The sequence below is a fragment of the Euphorbia lathyris genome, chromosome 5 (assembly GCF_963576675.1).
Source record: "Euphorbia lathyris chromosome 5, ddEupLath1.1, whole genome shotgun sequence".
In the NCBI taxonomy this organism is placed as follows: Eukaryota; Viridiplantae; Streptophyta; class Magnoliopsida; order Malpighiales; family Euphorbiaceae; genus Euphorbia; species Euphorbia lathyris.
The window spans coordinates 38,711,588-38,724,201 of record NC_088914.1 but is presented as its reverse complement, the minus strand read 5'-3'; the positions used below and the strand labels follow the sequence as shown (position 1 = coordinate 38,724,201).

The 12,614-nt window shown below is 33.9% G+C and overlaps 1 protein-coding gene across 1 annotated transcript; it reads left to right on the top strand.

The window, feature by feature from the left end:
* Positions 1-255: 255 nt before the first annotated feature.
* On the top strand, positions 256-1,733 carry LOC136229634 (cytochrome b561 and DOMON domain-containing protein At5g35735-like). The gene is made up of 2 exons (XM_066018552.1): positions 256-930; positions 1,010-1,733. The coding sequence occupies exons 1-2, from the start codon at positions 325-327 to the stop codon at positions 1,571-1,573; spliced, it is 1,170 nt and encodes a 389-aa protein (XP_065874624.1). The 5' UTR covers positions 256-324; the 3' UTR covers positions 1,574-1,733.
* The last annotated feature ends 10,881 nt before the right edge of the window (positions 1,734-12,614 follow it).

The window sequence follows — 12,614 nt, the reverse complement described above, 5'->3', positions numbered from 1 at the left end:
TAAAGAAAATGAAAATCAGAGGTGATGGATGCAAGTCGTATTGATTAGGTTGAAAGTCGTTGAAAATTAGGAAGTTATTATATTTTTGAAAACTATATAACTCCTTAATAAGATTAGGAAAGTAGTATATAATATTTAAATATAAAATGGGGGAAGAAATAGTCAGCAAATCACAACGCTTCTAGCAAGTTTCCCTTGTTGACCACTCCCTCCCGCTTTTGGGAGACTTCTTTCCATCTTCCTTTTTGCTCTTATATATATACAGTTTTCCGATTTAACTTCTCAATTCACCACTCAAATAATATTCTTCTCTGGTTTGTAGCCATGGCTAAATCTTTGGCTGCTGCTCTGTTATCTTGTGTTTTGCTAATTTTAATATGCGACCCATCTTCGGCTCAAACCTGCAATTCCTACAGTTTCTCAAGCAATCAAGTCTTCCAATCCTGCACCGATCTTCCTGTGTTGACTTCGTTCCTTCATTGGACTTACCACCCAGCAAACCTCACCGCCGATATTGCCTTCCGCAAAACTGGATCACCCACCACCAATTGGGTGGCTTGGTCTCTCAATCCAAGCGGCCAGACTATGATGGGATCTCAAGCGCTCCTCGCTTTTCACAATTCCGCCGGACTACCAATTGCTTACACCACACAAATCGACAGTATGGGCCCAAGTATGCAAAACCGCACCTTAACCTTCGGGGTTTCAAATATCAGAGCAGAGTATTCAAACGGCGAGATGACAATATTTGCGACTTTGCAGCTTGATAACAGTTTGATAAGCACAAATCAAGTCTGGCAAGAAGGTCCCATGTCTGGAACTAGTTTCAATATTCATCCTATGGGGGATAATACAAGATCTATGGGGACTATTGATTTTTCAACTGGAGCAACAACAGCTGGTTCTGCCCCTTCAGCCAAGAAGAAGAATGTAAGCTTTTTTTAATATTTATATATTAATTAATTGAATTGAAGGAGGAATTTGTAATTAAATTGATTCGAATTTTCAGGTTCATGGGGTATTAAACGCAGTGAGCTGGGGGATTATGATGCCTGCGGGAATAATGATAGCAAGGTATCTGAAAGTGTTCAAAGTAGCAAATCCTGCTTGGTTTTACCTTCATGCTGCTTGCCAAACCTCTGCCTATGGTATTGGTGTTGCTGGGTGGGCTACTGGCATGAAACTCGGCAGTGATTCTCCGGGAATTAAGCACGATAAGCACAGAAACATCGGAATTACCCTCTTCTGTTTTGCAACACTTCAGGTATTTGCTTTGTTGTTGAGGCCAAAGCCGGATCACAAGTACAGAATATGGTGGAACGCATACCATCACGCAATCGGATATGCGACCATAGCAATGAGCATAGTTAATATCTACGAAGGGTTTGACATATTGCAGCCAGAAGACAAATGGAAGAAGATATACTCAGGCATTCTCATATTCTTGGGAGTCGGGGCTTTTATTTTGGAAGTTACTACATGGATCATTGTCCTTAGGAGAAAGAAAACAAATACCTCTGATAAGCATACCATTACTAGTAATGGTGTTCATAATAATGGATATGGTGCTTAGTTAGACCTTTCCTAATACCTTTTTTATTTAATCATTTTTTGCCCATCTTAGATGGATTTAGAATAATAAGTTTTTGTATTTAGACACATTTTGTTTTCATCATTCCTTACTAGTGTCATAGATTGCTTCTACTCTTCTTATATATACACACATTTCATTATATTTGTTTTTGTTTTTGTTTTTGTGAAATTTCATTGCATTCTTACACAATTATGAAAAATAAACTTATGAAATTTTCAAATTAGTATTTAACTCATTTACTTCATAATAAAACATGCTAAAATACATTGCGGGCTTTTATAACCACTGTTAAAAAAATAAGGATGTTCTAGATCGTTCGAAATCGAGAATTCGTCTTGATTTTTCCTGATTAGTCCCTTTAGACAATTTTTAACCGTATGAGTTCTGCCTAGACCGCCTTCTAAGCGACGATAAATAAAAACATTTATTATTTATTATTATTATTATTATTATTATTATTATTATTATCTTGGTTTATTATCATAGTTGTTAAAGGAACATGAAGCACTTAGGAGCTAGGAGTCCCGGTGCCTTGGCACATGGCGATGACGCGCGTCATAGCGACACAAAGCACACTTATAAAAATAAAAATCATAAAATTGTACAACTAAAATAAAAATGTAGTGAATACTAAACCATACCAATATTCTTAATTATAAATAAATTTTAAAATACAAAATAAATATAGTATTATTTTATAAAACTAAAGTTGAATACCAAATTCTAAGTTCTACTCATCATCTCTTCAAATTCATCACTTCTCATCTAAAGCATGAACAACTATTTGAATTCGACTTCTGCTTGTGTTTCTATTGTACTATACTTCTTTCTTTTTTAATAAGACTCTATCTCATTTTCTAATTAATTCAAACCTGTATAATATTTTCATCTTTTAATATATATATTTTTCTTTATTTGGAACCCTCAAATTAGATCACAATTAATTCAAGTGTAATATATTTCCAACTTTACAAAACCTTAGAAAATGCACCTATGTTACCAGGGTGCACCATGGCACACCTTTGGCAATTGCACCTTGGCACCCCTGGCGTGCGACTGCGCCCGTCATTATGGATGTCAAGGCGCTAAGGTCAGTGCCTGGTGCGCCATGCACCTAAAGCACGCCCTTCAATAACTATGTTATAATCCACTTTTGAATATTGTCATATGATTATTTCTGAATTGTATTTATTATTTTCGGATATTTTGGTTTAATGTGTTCACTACTTCTTTTCATAAAATGGTTTAAGACTAATAATATTGTTTAGCTTTTGATAAATTATATTACTTGAAAATATTATATTTTATTTGTTTGAGTTGTTTCAGTAATATTAATTTTTTTTATGGAAAACAAATTGCATTAAGAAGAAGCATCAATTGAAATACAAGTTGAAAGAAATAAAGGAAAATCCTCTAAAAGGATTTGAGTTGATGAAAAGTTGTGTCCCCAATTTGTAAGTTCATAGGCATCAATATTGCCTTTCCTATTTTCAAAAAACAAACTTTAAACCTAGAAACAAAGGTTTCATATTCCTAATTGTTTGAGTTATTACATCCATAAAATTGTTATCCTTCTTTAATGAAATAGCTTTTAATGCATCTTTGCTATATGAGGTTGAGCAGTTGCTGAAGACCGCTTTCTTTGGAAAAGTGACCACCATTCAAGATGGCTAAAAGCTCATCATAGAGGACAGACCAATATGTTTCTAAGGGACATGCTCCAAACATCAGTACCTCTCCTTTCTCATTCCGTGCTACAAATCCCGCTGCACCATACCGATCACCCGCTATAATAGAGGCATCGCAATTTAACTTCACAATACCAGGAGGGGGAGGTGCCCATTTAAGTTTAGTTGAGGCACCAGTTGGATTTCTATCCACCATTTGGTTCATTTTCTCGATAGCTTGCTTTGCCCCCCCCCCCTCCTCAAAATCTCACCATCTTTCATTAGTCTCTTACCATGCCGAACAAGATTGTGGTCAAACTAGAGCATCCAATTTACAACACAGCATAATCGAAACTCATCCACCAAAATTTCTTGGAAAGCATTTCTTATGCAATCTTGCCACGAAGCTCCCTCCAATTTATACACCTTCATGTTAACCTTGTATTTTTCCATCTATGTTTTGCTTTCCTACAGAATTTAAGAATATTAATAAGAGAGATAACTTCCATTCTATAGTTACAACATTGGTTTAGGGTTGGAATCTTTCTTCATTGGAGGTTATCTAGGCAAGGTAAAACATTGTGACAACATGCCGACAAGAAATGGATAATTTTAAAAGGCAAGTCCATCTTCCACATAACTTTCCACATCAAGTCTGATCCTCCCAATGTATTGGCCATCTCTATTGGTCCATTGTGAGTAAGAGTTTAGTTCCAGGGGGGTGAATGAAACTATTGGGTAAACTTAACCCTTAATAAAATTTTCTCACAAATAATTCAATAGCACGAAACAAAGGGAAGTTCAGAATCAAAGACAATCTTCATTTACTGCGCTATACAAATAAATGAAGCTTGATTCTGCTTCTAACCTTTCTAAACAGCACGTAGCTCAACCAGAGGAGCTTTTGTTGCGACTTAAGGTTATGCGATTTGTTGTGAACAATAGTCGGAAGCGTTACTTATATATTGTTAAGCCCAAAATATACCTAAAATATCATCAATAATTACATCAATATTGCTACGAATTTATGCTATTTATAACTGTTTAGAAAGCTTTTACTCTCGAATATGTTTCTTTCTTGTAAGGTACATAAATATTTGGTAAAATCCAAATAGGAACGAAAAGAGCTCGAAAACAGAAGAAAAACCCTACAAAAGGAGTCGAAGACGACGAAAATTAATAACGCCAAATCGAGGACGCGAACGAAAGCAGAAGAACTGAAAAACGTTCCGTGCCGCGACCGCGGCCCCCACATTCTCGATCGTGACACGCGTTCGTCAGCTTTTCCTTCCCTTCGTTTGAAGACCAATTGATGCTCCCCCATTCTCGGTAGAGAATTCAATATTCTCGGTACGAGCAGGAGTTTGTAGAAGCCTAGTTACACACTTTCGTTTTCGACGAAACACGATCGTTCGGGTGGATAAAGACGTCCTTTCGCAACGGATACGTCTCTTCACAACGGACACGACACTTCAATCACGACTCTTCAACATCTATAAATAAAGAGTTGATTTGAGAGTTGAATGATATAGAGAGAGTTAGATTTTAAGATTAGTGCGAGAGTTATGCAGAAACTCTGACTCAGAAATGAGTCAGAGATTAGAAGTTTGATTCTGTTCAAAGCAATATGCTGTACACACATTGTTTATTCAATAATAACAAGTTTAGTAGCGTTTAGACATTGTTCCAATTTAGTTTTCATTTTAGTAGTAGACCGACCCAGTCTCTATTACGAAGATTCAACGAGAAGATTGAGTAGAGGATCCGCCCCGGAGCCTGACAAACTCTAACGAAACCCAAGGAAAGGATTGACAACCCGTTCACTTGCACGTCGTCGAATGTTTCCATGCTCCATGTTCTTTGTAAACTTGTATTAATTTATATTTCATCTAATAAAGTCTGTTCTATTCGATAGATTTTTATGCAGCACTTATGGTAACCAATCCACTAAAGTGACTGCTGGTGTTTTCATTAAAACGTATTTAATTCAAAATCTTTACAAGGAAACTTTGTTGAACACTTAGGCAAATTATTATCTCGAAAGAGTTTTAATTTGATTAAGGGCAATTATCCCGGAAGGGTTTTGTCATGTTCAAAGCCAATTAATTAGAGGTTCCGTCATTTATTTCATCTTTATAATTCATACAAAGTTTAAAGTTGTTTTCTTTGCTTAATGCAAACAAATACATCTGTTTACTTTTCTAAAAAGTACTAAACGTTCCTATCTTGCAAATTCATTCTTAAATCAGAATATTTTCTAACGTTTTCATACTCTATCTAATTCTCATTCTAGCAATTTCAAAACCAAAACCGATTAAACGATTTTTCCATATTATAAACCTAAAAGTAAATTTAACCGATTGTAAATAAGTTTTGTTCGAAAAACGTTCCCTGTGGGATCGATATCTTTTATTACTACAAGCGTATATCGTGCACTTGCGAAAAACGTTCGGAAAACGTTCCCTGGGGCTTTTATAGTGAAGCCTGAAGAGATGTCATTTCGAAATTTGAAAAGACCATTGGAGGGAAACGCTCCTTCTATCGCTTTCACCCTCTGATTCCAGTACATCACACTTCTGATTTCTACCGGAAGCAGTCTGACGGTTTGCATAATTATGGTAAAGATTCCAAATTATCTTGGGGGACAAGCAACATATTGCTTGTACTTCTTTCTCGATATAGAGGTGCAATGTCGTGTGAAGAGTGAACATTGATCTTTCTTGATTTGGGTTGATTCTTATGTTCCGGAACAATCAAACTTCTGGGGTTGAGATAGGCTTTTGGATTCTTCCACCGATTGGGCTAGGATTAAGCCTTGGGCTTTTAGTCCATCTCAAGGCATTTCATTGATTTCTTTTCTTTCTCTTATTTAATCAAACACACTTAAAAAAACAATTAGTCCAATTAAATCAATATTTAATTTCTATACTTTAACTATTTATGGAATATTAATTTTCTAGAACAGTTTATCTTGCCTATGTTTTACCGAATGGGGAGACTGCGTATCACGTTGGCATCTTCATTGAAAAAAACTCTATAATTAGGTTCATTTTCCAATCATGTGTTTCATTATCAATTAGGGAGGCTATGTAGTTAGAAGGAGGTGGGGATTTTGTTGCTAATGGTTGATATCTAAAGAATCTTGTGGATCCACCTCGAAGATATGATTTTATTGTTTTCTCCATTATCCACCCTCCAAAGTCCTCCTTTTATTAATACATTTCGTGCCCCTAATAGGCTCATCCACATCTAGCTACCGCGTGCCTTCCTTATGACCTAAAAAAAGGTGTTGTTCCTCAAGTATTTTGCATAACATATATGGGCACAGAGTGAGTAAGGGCTGGTTATGATTCTCCAAACTTGTTTGGCCAATAGAGATTGGTTGAAAGAGAAAATATGATAAAACCCTAAGCCACCTTCTCCTTTTGTCACACAGAGAACTCCATTGTTTTCCAGTGGATGCTTTTCACCTTTCATTTTGCCTGACCAAAAGGATGCCATTATTGCTTGCAGCTTATTGCAGAAAGTCTTTGGTAGTTGGAAACAACTCATTATATTTTAGGGAACTACTTATGCTACTACTTTGATAAGTATTTATTTTTCTGCTCTAAAAAGGCATTTTTCGTTCCAACCTCCTACTATTGGCATCACTAAGTATTTGGGGAGATTCTCAACGACCTTAACCCTAAGATAGTTGTGAAGACTTAATTTCAGCTCGTCTTGAACTTTTGTACTGAAATTGATCTCAGACTTTTCCAAATTCACACATTGTCCTGATACTTGTTCATACCGAGATAGAATATTTTTAATCACCCGAAATTCCGGCTAAGAATAGAGGCTGGAGAACAATTCCGGCTAAGAACAGAGGTTGTAGAAGCAGCGACGCTAGAGGGTGGCTGATTCCTGGTGCTCGACATTGTTGGAGTTGGAGGAGTAAGTGAATAAAGGTGATACATTATTAATTAATTAAGGCATAGAGCCCAATTGAACCCTAAAGAGTCACTTGCATCATGCTTTTTTAAGGGGGCAATGCAAATGATGCGTTTTTCATTAATAAAAATAAATGAAACAATTGGGATTAATGGAGCTTTATATAATACACAATAGCACCTAAAGCATGGTTCTGTCACTTTTTTGAAAGTGAAAACCGAACCAAAACCAAAAATATTTTTATACTGAAAATGCACCAGACTAATAGTCTATAAACACCAACGTGAATCACATTTTTTGTTTCAGTTGATTCATTGCACACCCATAGTTGAGCATGACAATGTCAGATTTGTTCAAAAGCTATCTTAGCCTATAGTTGATTCATTTCATCATGTAGGTTGGGGACATCTTTTCTTTTCATATGTTACTTGAAATACTACAACTATCCCTTTTGAGTGATGTTTAATCTATGATGCGTATGCTATTCATTTTACTTATAAGTGTAGTATCTTATTTATGATAAGGCTAATGTGCAAAAATATCCCTAAAGTTTATAGTACGGAGCAATTTTACCCCTAACGTTGTTAAGTTGGATCAATTTGAGAAATAATTCATCGAACTGTAAAATTGCACCATTTTAGACGTTAGGAGTAAAATTGTACCATTTTAGACATTAGGGAGGAAAATTGCTTCTGGCTGTAAATGTTAAGGGTATTTTTGCAATTATCCCTTTATGATACAATCATAAAAACTGTTCAAAGTGTTCAAATATTGACAATCTTTATAAAGAGATGAAAATGTTAGGGAATTGGTGGTATTAACTTCGATCTACTAAAAAATACAATGATATTTCTAGGGATAAACCTATCCTACTTTAATGAAATCAAATGATTAAATCTGTAGGTATAGTTTCTCTTTGTTATGTAGTTTCTGTTAGACTGCACGTGAATGAGTTTCCCATATGTTTTTGTTTATTCATTTTAAAGGGGTTGTGCATGTATTCACATAGATGTTATGGCTTAGATATATAAAAATAAAACATGACTCTTAATATTTAAACAGATGAAGTAATTTCTTACGAGGATAGCTTGAAAATCACATGTAACTAGAAAATTTAGAAATCTATAAAAATATATAGTTAATTTTAAACTTCACTAACTGATCTCTTTAATTACTTTGGTAGTTTATTTATTTTGTAATGTATCAAGAGGTTCAGTTTTCAAGTTGATAAATCCTAATGAATCAATACATTAGGGAAATGAAGAAAATTTCTTAGTTTTTCAATGCTAAATTATAGATCTATATCTGGAGAGTTGAGATTGTTTCCGCTAAAAAAATGTTTTATGATATTGTTAAACATGCTATTGATCTTAACATGATGTTTTATATTGAATTCACAGGTCTAAGACTCTTTTTACCAATCAATTCCAACTTAGAGTCTAAAAGGACTCTTTTTTTTACAATTCCAACACCAGTCATAATAAAGTAATTTTAAAGAGGAAGAAAAAATTGCAATGTGTTGAAGAATGTGAAAATCAAAAGATATTTATAGATTCTTTTTCATTTTCAATTCGGAACAAAAAAAAATAGCCATATGTGACTTGAACTTTGAGTTCAAGCACACTCCTCATTCTAGCATATTTCATGAGCAAACCATATTATATTCTGCTTCTATTTTAGGAAAAAATGTGCAAATGACATCCATAGGCATTAAGCCCGAGCAATGTCTAAACAAAACTTCCCAACTCAAAATATCAGGTAAAACATTCACAAAATAATTGACATTTTTTTAATAATTTGAGAACACCAAAATCTAATAATGCATAAAACTAACATTCCTAAAGTTTGAGCATTCAGTCTTTCCATTCTACTAACCTCTTTTTTTTCTTGAATTGAATTGTCACTTCATTCTCTTATTCTACTATTTTCCACAATAATTAATCATTAATATCAAGTGAAATCGTATAAAATATAGCATAAAATGCTCGTCGAATAATATAAATGGAAGTCACCGGTATAGAGAGTAGTAAGTAGAAGTGTATAAAATTCTTTTAGAATTGGATGTGACGTGTCTTTGTACTATTGATTATTAAAACCAATGTACATATACTTTGTTTTTAAAGCTAGTGAGGATAGCGGACACCTAAAAATATATATAAAGCTCATATAATAAAAAAATCAAATAGAAAAGTAATAAAAAATTATAATCATGAATTTGAAACTCAAATAACAAAAAGTTAAACCTAATGTAAACTAAATGTCGTTTTTTTTAATTTTCTATATATTTAATGTAAATTTGAAAAATAAAAAACAATAAAAACCTTCACCATTTAGAAATATTTAACATCACAAAATAAGAAATAGTTTTTTCAAAAGTAAATATTAACATCAAAATCTCTAATTATGATTGATTTAAATAATAATAATAATAATAAATCTCACTACATTAAGATCATATATTAAAAAATCAAATAAAAAAAAGTAATAACAAAAACTTATAATCATAAACTTGAAACTCAAATAAGAAAAAGTTAAATCTAATATAAATCAAATGTTTTCTTTATATTTTTTTAATTTTTTTTTTATATTTAATGTAAATTTGATAAATAAAAATCAATCAAAAACCTCGTCAGCTAGAGATATTTATTTTCATTAATCTATCCATAACATTTTATGTTAAAGTTAAAATAATAAATTTTTGGTTGAAAATGTGAAAATATAAAAGCATTGTAGCAGAATGTTGTTAGATATCTATGTGAAATATTGGAATAAATTTCATCAAACATTTTGTGCAGTACATTGACTGAATTTTTTTCCATCAAATTGCTTTGCCAGATATTTGGGTGGAACATTTCAATCATACTTTTTTGACGAAATTTTGATTATGTGCAAATTTTGTTAGGCGTTTTCACCATAGACCTTTCGATAAAATTGATTCTCTCAGAACATTTCGAAAAAAATTGATTTTTGAGAACATTTTGTCTGAATTCATGAATAGTAGTAAAGAGGAAGAGTATCCATAAATTATAATAAATACATATTTATTAGTTTATATTTTTAGGTAAAATGCTTTCTTGATATGAGAATAGAGAATTTTAAATCAATTAGTCAATATTGAAATCATTACAATTATATTAATATTGAAATTTCAACAAGTGTGTAAGAGATAATAAGGCAAAAAGCATTCTGAAGCACTTGATTCGAATTTTATTGAATTTTCACTTCAGCATATATTAACCTCATTGTTGGAAATTGGTGTATGTATGTTTTTATGTGCATATTAAATGAAGCCATTATGCCAAGAAGACGAAGGGGTTTGCTTTGAACCTAATCAAGAAGTTAAAAGATTATCTTGATCTCTACAACCTTATTAATTGAAGGTGTAGTTTACGAAGCATCACACCATTTGGTATGGTTATTTGTTTCCTATAAATAGAGGCTCCATATTTCTGGAGAAAATAAGTTGTAAAAAAGCTTGAGTGTTTTGGCTAGAAGTATTACTGGAATTCTCACTCTGCACACTTGTGTAAATTGTGTGTGGTCAAAATGAGTAGGGTGTACTTGGGTTTTGGGTTGTGAGTGAGTGATTGAGTGTTGTAATACTTGTACTCCATTCTCCTATAGTGCAAAGAGCTTCTTGCAGTAGCTCCAAGGATTAGCCACTGTTATGTGGTGAACCTTGTAAAAACTATTGTGTTCTTTGTTGTTTGTTTATTTCCTGTATTCTGTGTTTTTTATTTCCGCGTTTTTCCGTTGTGTCTTGGAAAAGGAATTTGATATTGTTGATCGTTTTTATAAATTCCTAACAACTGGTATCAGAGGTATCTAGTTTGGACAATGGTAGGGTTAGACGGAATACGTTCTAGAATAAGCAAGTTTGATGGAACTGACTTTTCATTCTGGAGATTACAGATTATAGACTATCTGTATAGTAAAAAGCTGCACTTGCCGCTTTTAGAAGTGAAACTAGTAGACATGAGCCAAGAGGATCGGGAACTTCTCGATCGACAAGTGTTGGGCGTAATCAGATTGACGCTAACACAGAATGTCGCTAATAACGTAGCAGAAACCAAGTCAGCAATTGAAAATGATGAGACTTTTATCAGATATGTACGAGAAGCCTTCCGCAAATAACAAGGTACATCTGACAAAAAAGCTATTCAATTTAAGAATGGGTGATAATGCCCCAATTGCAGAACATATAAACGAGTTCAATACCATTGTTACTCAACTAATGTCTGTTGATATTACCTTTGATGATGAGGTACATGCTTTAATTCTTTTGGCTTCATTACCTAATAGTTGGGAGCCTATGAGGGTTGCGGTTAGTAATTCTGTTGGCAAGGGAAAATTGTCATTTAGTGATGTCAGGGATCGAATTCTTGCTGAAGAAGTGTGAAGGATTGATTCCGATGAAGGTACATCGACACGTTCTGCCTTAAATGTTGAAAATAGAGGTAGAAATAATGAAAGGAATTCTAACTGAGGACGAGGTAGATCGAAGTCGAGGAATGGTAGATCCAAATCAATAAATGGATGGAAATTGGAGTGCTGGAATTATAGAAAGCCCGGACATGTAAAGGCTAAATGCAAACTTTCAAAGAAGGAAGACAATAAGAAAGCTACAAATGTTGTAGCTGATGAGGTACAAGATGCCTTACTTTTATCTGTTTATTGTTCCATTGAGTCTTGGGTATTAGACTCAGGTGCTTCTTTTCATACGACATCAAACCGTGAAATCATGGAGAACTATTTAGTTGGAAACTACGAGAAGGTGTATCTCGCAGATGGCGAGCCATTGGAGATAGCTGGAATAGGTGATGTTCATTTGAAGTTAGAAAATCGAACGGTGTGGAAAATCAACCAAGTAAGACATATGCCTAGGTTAACAAAGAACCTTATTTCAGTTGGACAGCTTGATGAAGCAGGTCACAGTGTGCATTTTACTAATGGATCTTGGAAAGTCAGCAAAGGAGCAATTGTTGTTGCTCGAGGTAATAAAATTGGTACTTTGTACATGACCACTAATTGCAAAGATACTATGGAAGCTATTGATGCAGGCGTAAACTCAAATCTATGGCACTCAAATCTATGGCACTATAGACTTGGTCACATGAGTGAGAAAGGGATGAAGTTGATGCTATCAAAAGGTAAACTCTCTGACTTAAAAGGTGTAGAACATTGCATATGTGAAAGCTGCATCTTGGGCAAACAGAAAAAAGTGAGTTTCTTGAATGGTGGAAGAAAACCTAGAGAAACAAAGTTGGAGCTGGTTCACATGGACGTTTGGGGGCCATCTCCTATGCCATCAATTGGAGGTTCAAAATACTATGTTACATTCATAGATGACTCAAGTAGAAAGGTATGGGTTTACTTTCTCAAAAATAAATCTGATGTGTTTGATACCTTCAGGATATGGAAAG